Here is a 22462-nt window from a genome sequence, read left to right on the forward strand (position 1 = left end):
TAAGTAGGGTATTTATCCATTAACAGTAAGGCATTTGTTTGGAAATGTTTAAAATCCTAAACACTCCTGTCAATGTCCCCCTTTTAAAAACATGATGCAAGCTGTGCTCCCACATCAGCCAGGGTGTAGGTTAAGCCACCGAAATGCAGATATTGCCAGACAGGCAGTTTGACTTTTAAAAGCTCCCAGCACTTCTGTTTCCACTGTATGCACAAGGTATCTGAAAAACAAAGCCACAAGCAGAGAAAATATGCCTTTCCGCATGGTAGTGTAACCTGGAGAGAGTCACTTCAACTATTTGAAAAACATGCGAATCACCCCGCTCGCACATGCACAAAAGCACAATAATGTATTTCAACATCCCTTGCCCGGTGAAACTAAAAATATACCAGTTTGCTCTGTTGGACCTGCTAAATTTAGGAAGTATCCTACATTACTCTAAAGAACAAGGCTCCCTTGTTCTTGAGCATAGATGATTTGTAGTTTCACACATACTCATGTATTATATTATTCACTTAGTGCTTGTACCTATGAATATCAGCTCATGAGATGAAAGTGAACGCTAAGGCACAGACTGACGCTCAGTTGTATGTTAGAGAAAAAAATCTAGCTGTGAAAACAAAGAATTTTATGGGAGGTGGCAGGTGTTTTCCTGGTCCCCCTCTTACTGCTGCCTTTATAGAGCTGGATAGCTGTGTGTGGGAAGGCTGCACACGTTCTTATTTTTGTCCTCCCAAGCAGAAAGGAGGGTTAGCGGGGCCTGCTCTGACACGGCTATAAACCCGAAACGTGAACCTGCAAAGAACACCCCGAGCAGCCAGAATGCTATTTGCATTCGTGCTCCCGCAGTAAGGCCAGGGCAGTGGGGGGCATCACAGCTCCTGCGGTGCGCGTGCTAAGCCTTTATGGCCGAACACATTCCTGTGTCATGTCTGGCAGCAAGAGATTTGGGCTAAGTTCACCCTGATCCGCCTGCGATGGCGAGAGGGCAGGCTGCAGAGGATGACTTTGGTGGCAAAGGTTCTTGCCCTAAAGGGCCTTTAAGCAGCCCTTCACTTCTGTAGTAGCAACTTTTCCTCTCTCCACTGACTGCTGAGCAAATTGAAGACGATAGTCCTAAACAGTCTGAAGATAGTCTTCAAAAAGACCCAAATGCATGCTATTTATTTGCAATGCAATTAGTGCCTAAAATGTCCACCCTGAACTGTGCCAGTCCACAGAAATATAGGAAGGGATAGGCTTTGTACTAAAACGTTCTACTGCCTACAGACTAGGCAGACAGACACAGGGAAAAGGGAGTATTATTATTCCCACTATGCAGATAACAAATTAAGATACAGAAAGACTGTATGCTTTGACTGCAATGCCAGTTCTGTACCAGAACCAGGAAAAAACCCTGGCTTCCCTCCGTCCCAGCTCAGTGCCTTAACGAGACAGCAGCACCCTGTAGTGGTATGTGTGCCTCTAGAAATTTGCATGACTTGAAAGAGTTACAGAGTGGCTGAAAGCGAGCTCAAGAGGAAGACAAACACGATCACTGCTGAATTCAAATGATCACAGAAAAGGAGCACAAGAATGCACAAAGGTGGAGACAGCACACCCACAACCAGCGTGCGGAACACCCAGTGGATTCTGGCACTCTTAGTGCCAGCAAGGACTGTCTCAAAAGAAGTAGGGATTATCCACCTCATTTGGTCTGTCCAGTGCAGTCTGTCCAGTGTATCACTGCTGCAGTTAGCTATATCATCTGGAGTAAGCACAGCAGTATCTGAAGTAATACCCACCCGTCAGATACATGCCATAAACTATGATATGCCTTGCTCTCTCTTTGTCCTTTCTACCGAACCAAACTTCGTCAGTGTTAAGCACCAAGTCCTAAAAACTAGAAACAGGACACAACAGGCCAAGGCTAACAACGCCTTATTCTCCGGCAATGGTGGGAGATGTTGCTGAAATATATCTGGATGATCTAAGGAAGTGCTCTGTGATCCATGATCCATGTTTCTTTGCTGCAGAGAAAGGCAAACTCCTCTTTCCTGCCTATCTTCCTGAGACCCATAATGATCTGAACTTGGGGGATATTCATATCTGAACACAAACCTAGCATGAGATTTAACCATAAGTACATTAGCAAGGCCCAATCAGTCAGGCATCTAAGAAATTTCTTATTACCACAAGAGCACCCAGCCAATTTCCTGTCTCTGTTTAAGGCCCACTTCTGATGCTTCCCATAAGAGGATGCAAAAAATGTGGGATGGTGCTTTCATGTTGCCTCTCAACACCTGATTAGTCACAGGAGAAAGACTGTCTAAATTTTCAAGCTGACACAGAAAGTAAAAGATCCCCTTCCCACAAATGACTTTTCTCACTCCACACAGAGGCACACTCACTCAACCCACCTACACTGCAATCACTACATATTTGGGTTCACATTAAACCTTTCAATCTTAATTATACAGCACACTTCAACATTAAGTCTGCCATGCAAAGCGCTACATGAATTATAGCTTTGCTAAATCTCAGCAAGAACATGGAGCTGGCATGCTAGTTGTAAACCACTGTCTTACAGAAATTAATGTGATACACAGAGATGATTAAAGCAGCCTGGCCAGATACTGCCTTTCTGGTGCAAAGGCTCGATACTTTGGTTCCTGGCACGCTAGTGTCCTGTCGGAGAAAGCCTCACGATGCTGACACTGAGCACGGAGCAGGCAGAACTCACTGCACTTCAATACTTTACAAGGGAAGATGAAATCCGTGCATTCAAAATGATAAAACTCCCTTTTGGGGACAAGGCACCTCATGGCATACATACTCGATCAGCCTGATCATTTTCAAAGGAAAAAGAAAAAAAAAAAAAAAAAAAGAGGCAGCCTTGCCAGCTTTCAATGTTTCACATTTCACAGCTAAGTGAGTTGGAGAGAAGGAGATGATTTATCCCACATATACATGACAAATCACAGTCGATCACCAGCCAGTAGGTTCCCCTAATGGAATGGGGGCCCTTCAGGAGCTGCCAAAATAGTAATGTTAATCATTCTGAAGCCTTTAAGTTAAGTTCTCAGGCAGCAATTTTCTCAGGGTAAAATGAAGATGGAACAATCCTCAGAGTTAACTGCAATTGAAGAGAATGAAGATCTCCTTGTTAGGGAAAACTTTTCTCGTCCTCTGCTCCGGAGTGATGAAGATCCACCTCATAGCCTCTACTGCCAGCTATCGCACATGGGCATTAGGCGCTCTCCCATGGCGGCATCGTGCTCAGCACATGCCAAATGGACTGTGGGGGAACGCAGCATGCCAGTCTTGAGTACTTGTCACTGCCTTAAACTGTTTGCCATGTAGATGAGAGCAGTTCTGCTGAACAGGTTGCTTTGTGAGAGGAGCTGATATGAGGGGAGCACATACATTATACACTGCAGAGTCCTAATGCTGCTATTTTGCCCAGATGGGATTTAAGGGACAGGGGGAGGGAGGAAAGGGATGCAGATGGAAGAGTCATCTTCGGCCATTTCAAGTGTTAAAAATAAGTGAGATTTGTGCCTTAGGGCTCAGCAGATTGAACAAAGTGATTATACATGCTCAACGACTCCTTTACCTGGGCTTGTGCCTGAAAAGATCCCTACTCCTTCTTACGCCACATATTGCAAGGGGATTGCCCAGCCAAATGTTGAAGAGCTGTTTAACAAATGTCACTTACCTACCCCAAATTAAAAATGTTCATTCTTGGCTTTACTCTTTCAGGTTTTCTAGCTGTTTTGAAATTTTTAGCAGACATAAAGAAACCAATAAAAACAAAACCCCAGAACAAAAAAAGGTGCATCCTCTACCAAGAAACAACACAGGTTTGTAGATACTGCCAACAAACTTCTTTCTAAAAGTGCTACAGCACAGCCCAAAATCTCCCATTACAACAAACATGACAACAGCATGAATACTCTGAAATATTTGGACGAATACCACCCTATTCCTGCAAAACAGCACCCTGACTCTTTAGCTACAGAACATGGTGTAGGATCACCACCAAGCTGAGGAAGTTTATCAGGTGGATAACGAACAAGAGATGGCCAGGAAAATGCTACAGGGAGCACTGCCTTCAGCAGAAGCAGGTACGCACACAGCATAGCACCTATGACCCCTTAAATGTCCCCTGGTGCAAGATCTTCATCTATCCCCCAGAATGGTGGCACCTGATTCAGCAAAGCCGTTAAGCGCACAGAGATCCCCTGGAGTCAGTCTTGCATGCTTCACTGGACCTGGTCCATGCTTCACTGGACCTGGTCCCAGGCTACCTAATAAGAGGACTTCAGTGTAACTTAAAAGAATCACCAGGCATACAGAAGCATACCTGTAACATTACACTACACATAGGCTAGATTCCCAGCTGTTACAAATCAATGTAAATTCATAGATTTCTTTTTTAAGGCTGGAGGGACTATTAGACCATCTAAACCATTTTTTGTATAAAGGAAGCTGTAGAAATATACTCAGCTACTGTTATGCAGAGCTAAACAATATGTGCTTGATAACTGTAGTGCCACGCACTTCAGTGGTGCTACAGCAAATTGCAAAGGATCACAAACTACAACAGCTTGGATCCGCTTCCTAGCAGTGCTCTGCATGTTCAGCGTAGCAAAGTCTCATCCCTGTGGGCACAGTCGAGAGGTGCCGTTCAGTGATCTACAGAGAAACGATCCATAGCAGCACAAGGGAAGTAACACCACATCCTCTGCCAATTCACTCATTTATGAGTGCACAGGAGGATACTTTAAATATGCAACTAATAAGAACATCGACATTTGGAAAGCAATATAATGTTAGAGGATCCTGAAAGGGAGTAAGCTGATAAACATTTAAATCGAATTTGCCTACTGTTATAACATAGTAGGATTTCCTTACCGGTTTTGGAATTGATTACAAAAAAGTTCTGAGGATTTCCGCTTGTAATCCTGTAAGTCAGTTTTTCATTAGTGCTGGAGTCAGGATCCTGGGCTTGGATCTGAATTACAGATACATCCTTCGGGGAGTTTTCCATGACAGCTGGGTAATAGATGGGTTCAGAGGTCAGAGGAGCATTGTCATTCACATCTTCAACTTCAATGTAGACTTCAATGGTAGTGTAGAGCGGGACGACACCATGATCCGTTGCATATACTGTCAACCAATAGGACTTGGTTGTCTCCCGGTCAAGAATATCTGCTGTGTAGATAACACCTACAGAAAAACAGCAAGCAGAGTATCTCAGGAATAGGAACAATGAAAAATCACGTTTGTTTTGACTAGGGCATACTGTAGAAATGTGTTCAGATTTATTAATTACTCCAACCTTATAAAAATTATACATATGTATATAATAAAAATAGCCGCTTCAACTCAGTCATTGTTTCCTAAACTCTGTTCCACCTTCTCAGTCCTTTGTCCCAAGAAATTCTAGAGGAAAAGAAGATGGATCTTCATAAGTATCCTAACAGTCACAATCAATTCGCTGCTCGGCCTGCAGCTGACAGAGAAGAAATGTCAGTGTTTTCTGCTAGTGATGCTAACTCGTATAAGCCTTGGTAGAAAGAGATATCACCACTGACAATGAATTGTACAAGGAAAGATGGTTTTGCTTTTTAAATAACTGCCAGAGCCCTTGCTATAGAAAAACAAAATAAAAACAAAACCACTCCCAAAATTAGGGGATGGTTTAAAATAGACTAATTCAAGTTTGGAAAATAGATGTTAAATTTAATAGCGATAACTTACTGCACAACATCTAAATCCTGGATAACGAATAATCAAAAACTCACACAGCAGTATTTCTTAGACAAGCAGTATACCCTCTTTTATCAGAGAGGAAGGAAAGGTTTTCCCACCCCATCTACTGATGTAAGAAAGCATTAGCTGTTTTTCTACCTGGTTCTGAGAAATGAGAGAGAGAAAGTGTGTTTGTATAGAGCCAGAGGCACGCAAAGGCCTCGCCACCTGCCACCCCATAAAGCCACCCCCTTGCACACACTTCCTTCCATGACAGATTTCAAGCCACCTTCATTTCTGCCTGAAGTGATTTAGAAATCCATCCTCCTCTTGAAATGAACACCAAAACCACAAGGAACACTTCCTGGAGCAGAGACCTGCTCACATTTGCATTGCCAAAATCTTCTCTGATTTGGGTGCTGATGGCAAACGCAGAGAGGATCAAGTATACCCGTAACAACACGGACAGGTCATGTCAGCATCAAAATATGCAAATGCACTTTCCCACATCTTCTGGGATACATATGCCAATAATGTTTTCCTCTCCTAATCCAGCATTGAACCTTGGATGACATATTAATATAGCGGATCTCAAGCTCGATACATACTAAAAGGGACAGTTTGCGGATAAGCAAGTCCTGTTAACAGAAAAGCAAAGAAGCTGCAGGGCAAGATGGTAACATCAGAAACTTGAATTTAGACTCAGATGTGCTTGCTGCTACTTGGAGCAATGCATCAACTCATCATTCAGGAAAAAGGCTAAGATCAGTGCTAATAAGGGGGAAAGGGTGCTTTGTTGTTGTTGTTGTTGTTGTTGTTATTTTAACAAATCAAAGTCTGTAGCAGCACATTGGAAGCCAGAGTTGCATGTGAAAGGTGTTTCAGGCAGACTGGCTTTAGGAGCCAGGAAGTGCATGGGCTCAGTTCTCTCCGTCCATTGCTGTGATCAGAGTACGGGTTGCCAAGAAGGGATCCTGCTCCTTAGTCTTATCACAAATCTTTCTTAATGAGGTATGCAAAGTTCAGATGTAATTTATTTGTGTTATTCTCCAGCCCTGGTCTAACACACCAAAAGACGAGTTATGCCTAAAATCCAATTCATAAAATGATACTACCAGTTAACTCTGTTTATGTCACTGAGTACACACAATCTCTTTCGTTTAGAAGCAAACTAGTAAATCTACTGTATATGTTCTTGAAGATCAGCAAAAGGAATGGATTTGATGGCCTGGGAGAGCTCTCTGATCCCTAATGACATGAATAGTCTTAGTGCAAACTTCCCTGGACGTTTTACAGCAGAACCGATCCTATTCTGAATGCTTGGAGAGAAACATGCACCTGCGGGATGATTCATCCGATCTGTCTTGGAGACCTCTCTTAAGATGGAACTGTTTCTTTCCATGGACTGCATGGGCAGCATAGGCTGACTTGCTCAGATTTAATTGTCTAACTTTTAGTCACCTGAGGTAAGGAGATAAATTCTGTCCTCAGAGACGACCACATCCTGGTATAAGATAGAAACACCTCCTGAGCAAGAACTGGCTGCTGCTGGTGCACAGGGAGTCAGGATCAGGCTCCTACCACCACCCATCAAATTCTGCTCTGGGCAGGAGACAGCACAGGACTTGACATGTAATTGCCAGATATACAGGCAATTGTGTTCTAGGATATATCTTTTTTTTTAACTCTGGGATTTTTTAATATGTTTTTTAATGTTAGTTCATACAGACAGGTATTTTCCTACAATTTGATCAAACATATAGAGAGAAAGGGGAAAGAAGCAGTACAAATATCAGCTATGTACAGACTTAGGTCTTCTTCCAGTAACATCAGGTCCTTGTCCTCCTTGATCATATATGCTATTTACCCACCAAAGGTGAACATCACAGCGCTGCAGGACAAGGGCAGAGGGTATTCTAAATATCCTTGTCAGCAGGCTGTGCTACATAATGACTTTCTGTAGAAACATGGGTGAAATATGTAGCGAACTGTGATGAAAAAGCCTAGAAGTCCAGAAGAAAAATTACATCGCAGGGATGAGAAGAGCCCATAATAAATGACACCTCGTGGAAATAAATAAATAAATAAGTCCACGTGGGCAAGGAAGAGGCAAAAAGATGAATAACAGTGCTCCTGGAGATGTTGATTTATTCAGAAGGCACAAATTATTTTAGATCTTTAAATAAAAATTGAAATGAGTGGATTTTTTTTTCCCTACTGAGAGCAAAGAACGTTCTAGCAGATTAACCACTGTTTATGAAGCTGAATTCCACCAATATTGGGCTGCTAATAAATATATCTTCTGAGTCATTCCTTTCTTTTATGACTCCTGGCAACAGTTACTTTGCATTTTTGTATTTCAGAAGGAAACGATCACGAAACAAGTGCTAACAACTGTCAGTGGGTCTGCTACACTGAATTCTTCCTTTTACTTTTGATTTACTAAAAAGCCCCAGCTACAGATTAATTCTTTTTGCTCAATATGTCTTGTCATTTCACCTGTCACGACACAGTTGCTTGATATATACAGAAGAAGTCCTTTGTTCACTTTCAGGTTTTGCAAGTGGAGACCCTGTGTTGCCCCTGGGAACAGTTTCCACCGCTTTCTTGAATGAGCTGCAAGAAATTCCTCCATGCTGACCACCAAAACATGGGTCTAAAGTGAGCACCATGGGAACCCTGGCAGAGCCCCATCCTCAGCTCACTAAGGTCAGCAAAAGCTCTCCACTGAATGCACTAGTTTTTAGGTCGAGGTCCAAATCATCACGACCATCCCCACTGGTGCTCTCTGCATCACATTAGCCTCTACTCTAAGTAGAAAAAGCTTTAGATTAAAAAAAAAAAAAAAGTATCCACAAGGACACAAAAGCTGCCCCAATTTTAACAAATGTTTCCACATATATTTGGATGACACCTCCCAGAGACATGTCAAACTTCATCTTAATGAGGTGTTAGCTCTGAAGACTAATGATAACATTTAACTATCAGAAGAGTTTCTCCATCATTATGGTATGGAAGCAAAAAGGCTGATATAGCTGATATCAGGAGTGGCAAAATATTCTCTGGGGTAATCCAGCTAAGGCCTGGGCTACCGTAGTTTAGCTGAGTAAAAGTATAAGTAGGGTAGAGAATATCCCTGTAGAAGACCAGCACAAATTCAGTAAAGATCTCCCTTGCTTCAGAGCTTATGGATATTAACAGATATTAAGAGCTTAGAAGAAACCTGGACCTTTGTTTTCACATGCAAAAGAGCAGAGAGGAGAAGAGGCCTTTGGTACAGCTGTAAGGCTTTTCCTGGACAGATGTTGTGGTACACTCTTCCCAGCTGCCTGCTAATAAGAAAAGAAACATGGGCAAGGTAATTATGCCTGAGTTGAACAAATCAAGAAACATGAAGAAACATCATCAGAGATCCAGAAAATTTCAAAACAATTTAAAAAAAAGTGGTGATCTAGCAGACCCATTTATGAATGAGCCTGAAAAACAGGTGGGTGCAGAGTACTCCTGTCCACTGGGGCGCTACGTCACGAGGAACTACTGGATTTCTACATAGGGCACCTGAATTCCTAACAAGCCGTATCTAAGCAAGCTCTTTATGCCAACCTCAGCAAAAACTGCTGGATTTTGCAGTGTCCTTAAAGGACTGAAACCGGCAGTTCCTCAGGCCTACGGCACCCTCAGAAATAAAGCCAGTCGTCAATCAGAAAAGCAGTGCCACTGATACGCTTTCTGCTGCACTCCTCAAAGCACATTTGCCCCGTGTGATCTGCAAAGCAGCATGTGCATTACCAAAACTATAAGCGAAAAATAACAACAGACTGCGTTAATCTCTGATTAAAATCCTATGCACATTTATATGTAAATTAAGTGCAGCCCTTCGGCTCTCGGCAGTGTGCCAGCAATGCAGAGGTTGTGTGCTTGCTGCTCTTAAAGGATTGTTTTCCCTCTTTCTCCAGGAAAACAAGGGTATAACATTTTTACGCTGCTCCTGCAAGCGGTACATAGTGAGGCACTGCATTATGATGGGCTAAGGCAAAAAAAGCAGTGGGAAACTACTGGCTATTAAACTGGACAAAGACTGAGTCAACAGGAATTTTATTCTTGCCTCTCCCACTGATTTGCTGTACATCTTTCAGCAGAGCTCTTAACAGTCACACAGTCCACTCCAAAATTATCTGAAAGTTGTGTATTTGCTATAGCCGCAAAAAACCTGAGAGGCTCTTGAAACAAAAAGGGATTACGGAAAAACATTATTTTTTCCTCATCTTTTTTTGTCCCGTTAGTTTACCTTGCACGTTTGACAGCACTTTGTGTACAGGTCGCATGATGAATGGACCTGCCATGGCTCTGCAAGAGACTGTTTACTGGAGCTGTCAGTCTGGGTATTTACATAGGTGCCTATCACCATGGATATCTGCTTCTTACATACGTTCCTCCTAAGAGTCAGCTCATCCTTCATGAATAGTCTCAATAGAGCAAATGCTGAAAGGAGTTCAATTATGTTTAGCTTTTTTGAAGCCAAGATTAAAAGACAACTTGGTGGTCTATAAGAAGCTGGGCAGGGAAAAGACCGAATAAGGAGGCTCTTTAATCTAGCTGAGAAAAGCAAATCAAGGCCTCAGAGTTGGAAGCTGATGTCAGAGAAAGGAGACTGCAAATATTCAACAAGGAAGATATCTGGCAGGAGAAACTGCTTGCCCAGAGAAGGGCCAGAATTTCCCATCGTTTGCTATCGTGGTACTGGGACAGGAAGCTTTACTACAACTTAACCTATTCTTTCACTCAAGTTTTGGCCTAGATGCAAAAATAATCTAGCATATTCTTTCAAAATCCTCCATCACACAGAAGTACTAGAGAAAAACCCTCAATTATTTCTTTATCACAATACTGCAATTGTTTTGCAAGGAGGAACCCTGCTTAATACCATCAGCTCTTCTCAGTCATTCCATTGAGGAAAGCCTAAATGACAAGATGCTATGTGCTCCTGTAGTTCCTTTTCAGGAGAACAAGCTAATTGCACAATCTGCATCTCAGACTGGGAAATTAGGAAAGGCCAGATAAGGTAAACAAGTCCACTTATTCCCAGATCCTGCCCCAAGACTGGCCCAGAAGAGGACAGGAGGAGTCTGGTGGGAGGCAGAACAGGTCTGGCACTGCGAGCAGTAGGAGGAGGTGGAGGTGAGACTGCAGGCGCATCCCCTGCGATGTTCCCAGCTTCTGGGCACAATCTGGGGCAACGAATGCCTGAGCACGGCTGGCTCCATCCCACAGAAAGCCAGTTCCTCACTAGCGCAAATACAAGGGCTAGTGGTTTAACTGCCTATAAAAATATATAAGTCTTTAGGCCTAACAGTGATGCATGTGCCTTCTTCCTGACTTAAGCACTGGGGTCATTGCAAACTCAATATCAATATTTGTAAGATCACTTCAGCTTCTGTGGTGCAAAGTGCTACAAAAATCCATTTGCAGTGCCTCAAATCTCACAAGAAGGGAGCTCAGTGCAAAACAGCTACAAAGTAGAAGTTGATCTGTCAACAAATTAAAATGACGGGAACTAGGCAGAGTCAGGAATGAACACACACAATGAAGTATTTAGGACTCTGTTTCATCACTCAAATTCAAAGGAAGAAAGGAAAAATCACTGATTCTGAAATGCTACTAATTATTCATGACCCTCATCAAAGACTCTGCAAGTCTAGTGGTAGCAAACACACCACCTTGTTTGTCACTGAACCATCAGCCAAAGTACCTCAGTTGCATTTATTTGCTGGTAAAAATAAATAAATAAATGCAGTTTTACAAAAAAAACAGATGAACAATGATATTTTTCAGAAACTGTCAGTCTAAAACACAGGAAAAAACACCTTAAAAACCTAATCAGGCCTCACTGACATGAATGCTTTAAATCTACCCATCTACACTCCTACACTCAAGCTCACATCAAATCCTACCTCCACATAGAAGTAACATGGCTATACAAAGATTAATTGCAACAGGAGGCCATGCAAAGATTTCAAGATACAAGATATCAGAATTAATCCATATTCCTAGCATTGAACACATATATGATTTTTGAAGGACACTTAACAGAGAGCTCTCATAGGAACGAAAAGTTTAAAAAGAATGCAAACCCATTCTTCATTACACCAACAAGGATAAAAAAACCAAAATGACATGATTTGTAGATAAGAATTTTGCATCCAATTAAGAAAGAAAATTTATGATTTAAATAAACCTAACATTATGCTTAGCCCATGTATATTTTATTTAGGCACCTCACATAAAATAGGCGATGATGTGCATAAAAGCACTCTTTATGCCTCTTTCAGTATATATTTATTTGTTTACTTCCATTAAGGGTAAATTGTAAATATAACCTATAGGATTAAACAGCTTCAGTGTAATGAACATGTGAACTGTGCCCAAGCACCAAGGCCAGACCAATTCGGCATACTGGGGCCACTGAAGCCAGTGGGAATCAGAATAAACTCTATATTATATTCACCTCTTTTTAAGCCTTCTCAAGTCATGAATCACTAGCTCCTGTTCTGGATACGGACGGCAGTATCACATCAACCACCAGCTCAACCAGAGCATGAAAGAAGCCTATCGTTCACACCACCCACAGCTCACAGTAGGCAACTTCGAAAATCAGGCTCCTTATTCTGGTGATTAAATGGTATTTCAGTGCATTCATTTAAGCACCCCTATTGTGCAAACTGTGTCCTCCCATTTTTATTTTATTGCATAAATTTTATAAGCTTTAATACATATTCAAACACGAACCCAGCTCCTACTGAAGTGAGTGGAAATATCCCCATTGACTTCAGTGGAGATTAGATCACGGCAAGGAACGATTCCAAAAGCAATATTAACTTTGTGAGGTTATACATATACAGAATTTTCTAATATTCTTTTGTCTCATTCAATGCTTACTCTACAGTTCCACTGTTTATACTATAAAACATATATAATAAACCATGCCCAGTTGTACAACGCAAGACAGGTAACGTTCCAGTCTAGGACTTAACTTTTAATTTTATCTATTTTGCTGATGTTTTGACTACACAAATTTACTGTTACATCAAAATATGTGTTTTTACAGAGGATATTACATCTAAGTTCCCAGTGCTTTCAAAGAGAATTAGAAATCCAATCCTTGGCAATGCTATCTCAGCAGAGATTGGAGTTAGTCTGGAAATATACTTTTACTGATCATATTATTAAAAGCAATTTCACAAATATCCAAAACAATCAAGACTGTGACCCCAACGTTCAACATGTGAATAAATGCAATATGTCTGCATGTAACAGATACATATGCAGACAATGTAAGGGTTTACAGCTCTCACTCTACATGACATGCCACTGTGCATTTCAAGGTCAGAGTCTGGAAGGGCAGACCACCCGTGCGCTGCTGCTCTTTCCATGTTTTTTTTGGTGTGCAACATGCCTGCAAATCTCATTTGCTCATGGAAGAAACACCACCACAAAACAACTTAGATCAAGCATGGCCAGTTGGTCTGAAAGCCAGATCAAGTGCATGAGAAAATCACATCCGACTTTTGAGTTTTCCAGCTCGTCCATGTGTGAGCCAAAGGCTGAGCTGGAAGTACAGTGGAAGTTGATGGTGCAAATGACCTGTTGGAAAGTAGCTCTGCAGAGAAGGACCTGGGAGTGCTGGTGGACAACAAGTTAAGCATGAGCCAGCAGTGTGCCCTTGTGGCCAAGAAGGCCAATGGGATCCTGGGGTGCATTAGGCAGAGTGTTGCCAGCAGGTGGAGGGAGGTGATCCTGCCCCTCTACTCAGCCCTGGGGAGGCCTCCCCTGGAGTCCTGGGTCCAGTTCTGGGCTCCCCAGTACAAGAGAGACATGGCACTCCTGGAGAGAGTCCAGCGGAGGGCTACCAAGATGATTAGAGGGCTGGAGCATCTCTCCTATGAAGAAAGACTGCAAGAGCTGGGCCTGTTCAGCCTGGAGAAGAGAAGGCTGAGAGGTGATCTCATCAATGTGTACAAGTATCTGAAGGGGGAGTGTCAAGAGGATGAGGCCAGCCTCTTCTCCGTGGTGCCCAGCGACAGGACAAGAGGCAATGGGCACAAACTGAACCACAGGAAGTTCCATCTGAACCTGAGAAAAAACTTCTTCACTGTGAGGGTGACAGAGCATTGGACCAGGTTGCCCAGAGAGGTGGTGGAGTCTCCTTCGCTGGAGATATTCAAAAGCCGTCTGGATGTGATCCTGGGCAATGTGCTCTAGGTGACCCTGCTTGAGCAGGGAGGTTGGACTAGATGGTCTCCAGAGGTCCCTTCCAACCTAAACGATTCTGTGATTCTGTGATTCTGTGAAATGCAAACCAGGTCTGGCAAGGTTCACTGAATGAGGTGTAGTGCTGTTCGTATGGCTCTCATAAGTCTGACCTTGATATCGGCTTGAAGATAGAGTCATGTCTAACTACACAGAGACTGCCCAGCCCTGGGCCAGGATGTGAAATAAAAACGCAACTGAATTTATTAGAGTAAGAGGGAAAATTTAACTAATTCAAGGTAATAATCAAGTTTAAGCCTGGCCAGTGCCCTTTCAAATTAAAAAATACACACACACATATATGAACATATGCAGATATACAAAATTCTGTGTACTCCCCCAGTGCGACTGAGGAGCTCAGGCATTTGCTCTGGGTATTTCCCCTCCTGCTGGCACCCTGTGCTGCCTCCTTCTGCAGGGACTCAACAGGGTAAATGCTGCATACTGAATTAGCAGCATAACTCGGCAAGGGGTCTGGTTTCTGGGGCCTCGGGCAGCAGAGCTCCTACAGCCACCCAACACAGGCTCTGACCTTGCAGAACTGTTGTCATAACATTAGCGTTTCTAATAAAGTTGCATCTTTATGAGACTGGAAAAAAGCATGTCTCAGATTAGGTGCTTCACCTTCAAGATTACTTATATACTGAGGAGAGATTCTTCCTTCCTAACCTTCAAATGACTTAAACCCAGTACTGCTGGTTTTCTTTGCTTGCTTTCTTCAGGTACAAAAAAAAAAAAAAAAAAAAGCTTACAACTTCAAACCAGAATGAGCTATCACTTAAATATGACATCTTCAAGGTCACTTACACACCAATTTCAGACCAATTTTCCAAACATATCATCAAGACATTGAAACGGATGCTTAGTCAAATAAATTCTCTACCTCCTTCCATTTATGAATTAAGTTAAATAAGATGTGCCAGCTTTTTAACCTGATTAGGCTTTATTACGGTTTCTATATCTTCCATCATAGCCCTCTACTTATTTAAAGCAATATTCATTTTCAACTTCCTTTAATATTTTTTTGCTTGGGCAGAAAAAAATCACAAATATAATCCTATATGGTTAAACAAAAATATACAGTGAACAATTCTGGAAGAACCAAATTGTCTTCAAAAACATAAATACTATAAAAAACCCTCTCATTTAGAAAATACATGCCATCACTGCTGAACAGTGCAACAAAAATCTGCAGTTCAAACCAAGATGAGAGGAACTGTGAAGACGTAGCAAAGACTGACATCAAACAGGTACTATTTCCTACTCAATTTGATTGGTTGAGAATGATGGGACAAACTGTAAAACTACTCTGACAAACGGGATGTGCTGCGAGACAGGATCGCTTTCGCTATATTGTTTCACTTGTACGATCACAGGCTGCTAATGTCATTCTACCCAGGTAGATCTGTCTTCCTCTTTGGTCTCAGAGATATAGCAAAATATGGCACCTATTTATGAGATCAACTTTTTGCTATTCTTTGGACATGTGCAGGCTAAAATTTTCAGTAAAAATAGCAAGCATAACAAATGAAAAGTGCAATTTGGGGTATCATCCCAATCAGATACCTCAAGCATTTGTAAGCGCTGCCAGTAAGATCCAGTGCACGTACTTAAAGTAACTTCCGAAGAAATACAATTGACTACATAACTTCATTCTATTGACTACGCGTTTTCTTCCCCTTTTTTAAAGCACTCATGGCTACTGGTATTCCATCTACATATGAATTACAAATTATGAATTCTGCTCAATATTATAATGCCTCTGTATGCATTTATCCCCCTGTATCTGTTCGTCTCTATAGCAAACTACAGCTTCTGTTTCGTTTCTGAACACCATATGGATTGTAAAAGTCTTCTGTGCCCATTCGTGTAGTTTTCACAATGAAATGAAACGTACAGATGGTATCACCAAAAACTCTTGCATTGTTAGCACCAACAATGAAATTTGTTAAACCTTGACAATAATCCATTTGTACGGAGGCACTTTTTCACAAAGGGCCTGGCTAATGCCCAGAGTAACACACATTTGCAGCACATCCTCTTTAGTAGATGAATAAAGAGATCAAAGTCTTATCCATGTGTCCTCTAACAGAAGGACCAGGAACCTAGCTTAAAAAGAAGGGTTTGCTCCTGACTATTTTAGAAATATCCAACAGATCTTTATTTTAGAGATCAGAAGGAGAGCAAAGCTGAAGCAGGGAGAGGAGCTGAAGAAAAAAAGAAACAGGATACTCTAAAGGATTCTGATAAAAAGTGCAGGCCTAATCAAGAGTGGCAAGGGACTTAAGCGCCATGTCTTCTTACTTTGCAGAGATCTTTATATCTTTTATATTGCCTACAGTAAGAGAGATTGCTCTGGGACCCCTTCTGCAAAATCTGTGCCTATCTGCCTCAAGTATTTTATATCTCTAGTAAGGGACCTGAAAGGAACCTGGGACAATTGTGTTGCTGAATGGGACTTCTAAGGAAGTCCCATTCGTTCTAGAGAACGAGTATGGGTGCCAGAGAAGGAAAAGCTAACTTTACCTAGACTACAGTAAAACTTAAAAGGGCACAGACTCTTCTCATGGACCACAGTTCCGAAGAGCATTTGCCTGGGACAGATGGTCAAAGCAAACAAGTGACTACCAGGAATATTCCACCTAGTGAATGTCTTTCCCTTTTTTGTTGAGTTCTTTATTATACTGGAAATAGGGTGATTTTCTTTCTCTTTGTCTCCATTTCTTTCAGTTCTATGCCAGCCCAGAACTAACTGATAACCCTACAAAACTAGTAACAGCACTAATCCTGAAATATGTCTTGTGTTTTACTCTATCAAAAAATAAAGCCAGAGAAGTAGTCAAAAAGGAGAGAAAGAGTATCTCTGAAAGAGATTTAATAGTCACACTGGACTTGAATATGAAAACGGTAGGAAAGAAGCTGTGACTGAAAGGACTACAGTGAAGAAGAGAGTAAGCACTAGAGTGTGATTTACCCCCTCTGTGTAGCAGAGAAGCATTCCCTCTAGTTGGAAACAGAGCATATGACTCTGGAGTCTGTTTTACAAAGGATGTCAAAAATTGGAGATGTGAAAAAGAGCTGCAAAAACAGTACAAGGACCAGAGAAAATGATTTACAGTAAGAGAGTTAAAGACTTCGATCTGCTAAGCTTATTAAAAAGAAGATGGAGAGGCAGCTTGATTACAAAATCCATGTAAAGTTCATGGGGAAATATTATTTGGAAGTAAAGGGCTCTTTAATCTAACAAAATAAGGCGGAGCAAGATCTAATGACTGGAAACTGAAGCCAGCAAAAAATAAAATTAGCAATCAATCAGCTTCATACCCTTCTTTATTATTTATTTTTCCAAAGTGAGCACTTATTTCCAGGAATGCATTCTTGCCATCTCTAAGACATCTTCAGGTCAGGACTAGAAGCTTCAGAGGGAGAAATATTTCCTCCCAAATGTATGTTACACTTTAATCAGAAAAAGATTCCTGGAATCAATAAAGAGGTAAGAACTTGAAATATAATAGGCAGTGATATGAAAGAGATGAAACGAGAGGATCTGGTCCCTTCTGGCCTTAAGCGCTATTAAGTTGTAAGCAGTGATCAGCTGCACTCTCTGAAGGAGCACGGAAAGAGAAGAATCACTGGATTGTGCCGTTGCCAAATTGCTCCCAAATTACCCAGCAAATTCCCTTGATCAGTGTTATGTTATTACAAGACAGTCCCAAGGAAGGGGAGAAAAAACGCATAACAAAAAGACAGTGCCCTTCCCACCCAGAACCCTTGCTACAGAAATAGCTATGGCTGTAGAGAGGTATTGTGTCCTTCCGTGGCAGGTAATTTGGGATTCAGAGCGGAAGTTTCGCCAAACAAAGAAAAATGTGGAGCTCCCCTGCAAGCAGAGGAGACATTCCAACGTGAGGCAGATGTAAAACCGCCTAGCATTGCTCAGGAGTTTGTAGAGAACTTGGAACAAAGTCCAGTTGGGCAAACAATACCTTTATGTCTCATGTGGTAAGGTATTAAACCACAAGCTTCCTGGTGAAAATTTAAATATCAGTCTTCTCACTGGAACATATGAGGATATAAAAGAAGCAAATAACCCTATTCTGGAGATGTGCGCATGCCATTACAAGTACCACATCTGCTGGACATGATACATGGGCGAACCTGGAGCAACACCTCTCACTTTTGTCCATGCTGACCATTATCCTGCCAGTAGTTATACTCAGTGAACAAACCAGTCACCCTTCTGCATTTGAGAAGAAACTCTAAGTTTACAGAGCAAACCTTGTGGCTTTGTAAGAACAATAGATTACTCTGTTCTTGTGTTTTGTACAATCAATTTTCCTATGCATAAGGCCTCTCAAGCCAGTATACTTAATAAACATTCTCCATAGCATAACAAAAAACTATTCTTTTGCAAAATAATACACTCTGCATTACACTCAGAGTCCTATGAAACACAAATTGGATGCGCTGGAATCTAAAGTTTTTTAGACACGTTTGCAGGAATCTCCCCATGTCTAGAAAATGAACGTTTCTCCTCTGTGTCACAGTGGATTTGTGCACCAGGGACAGATTTATGCAGCAGCCAGCGTGTCAAAAAAGAGACGTGACCTGTTTTGAATCAGGACTACTGTACGTAGTGCTTTAAACTGCCCAGCTAGCAAAGCTTTTGATTTTTTATTAAATATACTTTTAGCTATATCCTTTCCTCTCTTCTCTGAGGCTGAGGAAGAAACTCACCTTTCAACCTTTATGTCCAGAGGGTGTAAAACCTCCTGCTGCTGCTTCTGCTCTGAGCAAAAGTTCTCGTGGTTGCAGCAGATAAAAAGCAAGAGAGTTACCTGGAGGCCAAAACTTAGTTCAGTTCTTTGAAGGAAAGACTTGCTGTCAATGCTGACAAAGATTAGGAGTATCTCTTGCTTTCATTTCTGGAGAGACAGGAGTTCCCTTTCAGATTTGTTAAACACATTCAAGAACAATTCCAGTCTCACTCCTAAGACTAAGACTGGGTCATGCACTCCTGGACCTCTTTCTGTAATGTGGAACCCCCAAAGAAGTCCCCATGAGACACCCTTTGCATGAAGGCTGAACTTTAGCAGGGAAACCTCACTGGTACAGTGTTTTCACCCATGCTGTCACTCCAAAAAGGGCCACAACCATCTGTGCATGAGAGAGAAGTTGATACTTGCCAACTCATACCCCAGACCATGTAGCCAACTATGGACGCCCTTGTCTGAACCAGCAACATAGAAGGCTGCTACCAAACTGGGTCTTCCTTCCATTAACCAAGGCTTGAACCTGCAAACCTGGAGAATTAGCTAGAAGGATGGAGCGGTCCAGCCCTTGAGCACATGCTGAATTTAACTGTAGCCCTAACTGCAGAGTTTGGTCTTTCCTTTAAAGCCAAATATTGGCTGAGGAGGTGCCTACTTAGAATTCGTCAGCTTCTAAACACTTCTGACCTGACACCACGACTGGCCCAAAAATTCTACCTCGAAAGCAATCAAATACTTACTCCTCCCTCAAATTTTTTTAAACAATCATCTTATTTTGTGTAGGAGACAACAGGCTGCTCCCACAACTTCCTTTGAACCTCCTTTTCTCATTTGCTAACACCTACCCCAACAGCATACGTCCTCCACCAAATATAGTCCTCAGCACCTAGGGTCCGCTCCCACTTAAGCTGACCCTCTCCTCGTATGTCAAAATAGCTACAGAAATTGCCAAGAGTAATCCTGTATGCTTCTAAGCACCTTTCCAATAGAAGAGCCTTAGAGAAAGCTACAAGCTTTGCATGGTAGACACCTCATCTACAGCCACATCTATGCTAGAATAATGTTAAATTATTAGAATTCATTTCCATGCAGAATTTTTTTCCAAGATACTTCGTGCATCCTTGTGGTATCTCTGCAGGGAAAACTGCACATGACCACCAAGATAGATAGTCAGAATTTTAATTTCCAACTTTGCGTGAAACACAGAGGAAATGGAGCTGTGATTACAGCAGCAAACCTAGCACAGAACTGTGGCCCGCACAAGCAGATCGTAATGACATTTCTGTCTCAGTTCGCATGCCCTATGGGGTAATAACTGGAAGCATCAAGGAATACATGGGAGTTTGGTGGAAACCATCATTCTTTTAATCTTCTAGTAGTTTTAGTCTGAAATTTATCTTCAAAAAATATTCTACAGGTGAGATGCTCTTCTTCAGACAAACAAATGGAAGGAAGCAGGAAGCTGACATACAGAAGGGACTTGTAGCAAAGCAGATCAGCAAGGTAAAAGCCTTGAGGCAGACAACCATACCATGATTACTGGCAACAGTACCCGGGACTCACTGGGTACTGCCTTTGGACTCTGAGTACAGTGAATCAAATAAATATGCTGTGGCTCCAGGCTCTCCTAAGCACAGTCTTTCATGTAAGACACAAAACTCCGGCCCTTATCTCACCAGAGTCCTTGCCACCAAACTGTACTGGACTTTTCTGCCAGTTTTGCCTGCCCAGGAAACGATGACCCAAGAAGCCAGGGAGCAAATTAGGCAGTCTGGCAGCCAAGGGAGGAAGACCAGGGCTGCATCCCCCCAGCCACTGGCAGTTCCTTCGGGGCAAGGCTCTGCCACATCCATAGAAGTCAGCGTTATATTCCCCAGCTGATATATACACACATACACATAAACTGTAGCAGCTCGATTTTAAAGTGTTTTACGATTAGGCAGGCTGAGCTCCCAGAAGAGGTGAGGAAAGTGAACGTCTCGATAAAGTAAATAATGAAACGCTGCAGTACTAATATATGCTGTGCAATCCCTAGCGGGAAGCCACAAGCATGAACCATAATGAAATAAAAGTCACAGAAAATAAGGGCTTTGCTGTGGACACGACCCTTATGTGCTCATTACGCACTGTAGTGACTTCTATCGCTTTATGACACTTATTCATCTTGGTGAAATGTATGCATCTTCGGACAGATATGATATGTGTAAAAACACATGCACGCATCCTTGCACATACACATATTCTAAATGAAAGAGGACAAAAGAAAGAGTGATTTATTTTCATTTCAGCAAATAGCCAGACCATAAACACATACTATGCGTTCTCTGTATGGGCTGCCATACAAATCCATCATCTTATGCAGTTTAAAAGCTTTCATAAGGACTTAGCATTTGAATTTGCATTTGTGAATTTTTTAGCTTTTAAAAACGGCCTTGTATTTTAAGTTCTTAAACACTCAGTAATACAAGTGTGGGGTCGGCCCGGGGCTAATCTAAAAGCTGCACTTAAGGCTGCAAAAGTCTATTTGGCTATTTATACAGTATTTTGAAATTGAGGTTGTTTTTTCCCTATGTGAAATGCATCAGTATGAGTAAATCCTAAAATGTAATTTAATTTTTTATTTATAATGCATCTTTGCCAAGTGTGGAAGCAATAGAACCAAACAAACAAAACCCAGGAAATTATCCCAGATCCAAGAGCGGGAGAAAGCATGGCTTCCTCCAATTGAGTTTCCTTCGCTCTTATCTTCTAGAGATCCCTTAGATGATTGTTTTCCAATTTTCATTTCCATTTCTTCCATTACACGGCCCTAACCTATGACCTCCATTTACTGCCACCCATTTATCTTCCATCCTTAATTGAGATGTAATGTGTCCACTTGTCCAGTGCTGAGCATTAAAACTCTGACAGCATGCTTGATAAACACTAGCTCCGTTAGGAAAGCTTCCTCCGGAAACTACAGTTCAAAACCATATTCTGGAATAGGTAAGTCTATTCCATTAAAACGGAGTTTCCCTTATAAACACACTGCGCTGAAGACCAAAACCCCAGCAACAAATAATTACTTTTGTTTCCTATTCACTTTTTCTGATACAAGATGGAAGTAGATTTGTTTTGATCCCAGGAGGGCGAGGGGGTGACAGGGCCTGAGGGAAGAAAACAGATGAGGCAAGCTTTCAACAGTCGAGCATTTTTTATTTCCAAAGAGAATAATTTTCCATGGGATGGCTTGCATCCTCCCCTCCTCGATTCAGCGTACAGGAATTTCTGCAGGGTGGCACTGTTCAGAAAATAGTTATGACTCTACAAAACACCTTCATTTCGGGAACTTTTGACAACCATTAATAAAACTCAACAGCCAGGTACTGCTGCACCGTTTTGACAGGGGGGTAAGATCAGAGTCTGGCAGAGGCAGAAATACAACGGAAGAGAGATAGTAATGCTCCATGTACTAAGCAGGCATGTTAATATACCCCAGCCTCCTATTAAACTGTAAGATATAAGAAAACATATTGTGGTCAGGCACTCAACCTCTCAAAATAACTAAATGAATCACCCCACGCTTATTCTAAGAAGCTTTCTGTTTGCACCAGGGATACTAAGTAAAACACAAATTCCCTGGGATCCAGAAAGCGAACATCCAAGAG

The 22462-nt window shown here is 41.8% G+C and overlaps 1 protein-coding gene across 3 annotated transcripts in view; it reads right to left on the reverse strand.

The window, feature by feature from the left end:
• Positions 1-22462, reverse strand: part of FAT3 (FAT atypical cadherin 3) — a 385938-nt gene that overhangs the window by 230461 nt on the left and 133015 nt on the right. For all 3 annotated transcript variants that reach the window (XM_068930522.1, XM_068930524.1, XM_068930523.1), the window contains one exon: positions 4897-5211. In XM_068930522.1, coding sequence (XP_068786623.1) covers positions 4897-5211 — 315 coding nt within the window. The remainder of the gene's footprint in view (positions 1-4896; positions 5212-22462) is intronic.

The sequence above is a fragment of the Struthio camelus genome, chromosome 1 (genome assembly GCF_040807025.1).
Source record: "Struthio camelus isolate bStrCam1 chromosome 1, bStrCam1.hap1, whole genome shotgun sequence".
In the NCBI taxonomy this organism is placed as follows: Eukaryota; Metazoa; Chordata; class Aves; order Struthioniformes; family Struthionidae; genus Struthio; species Struthio camelus.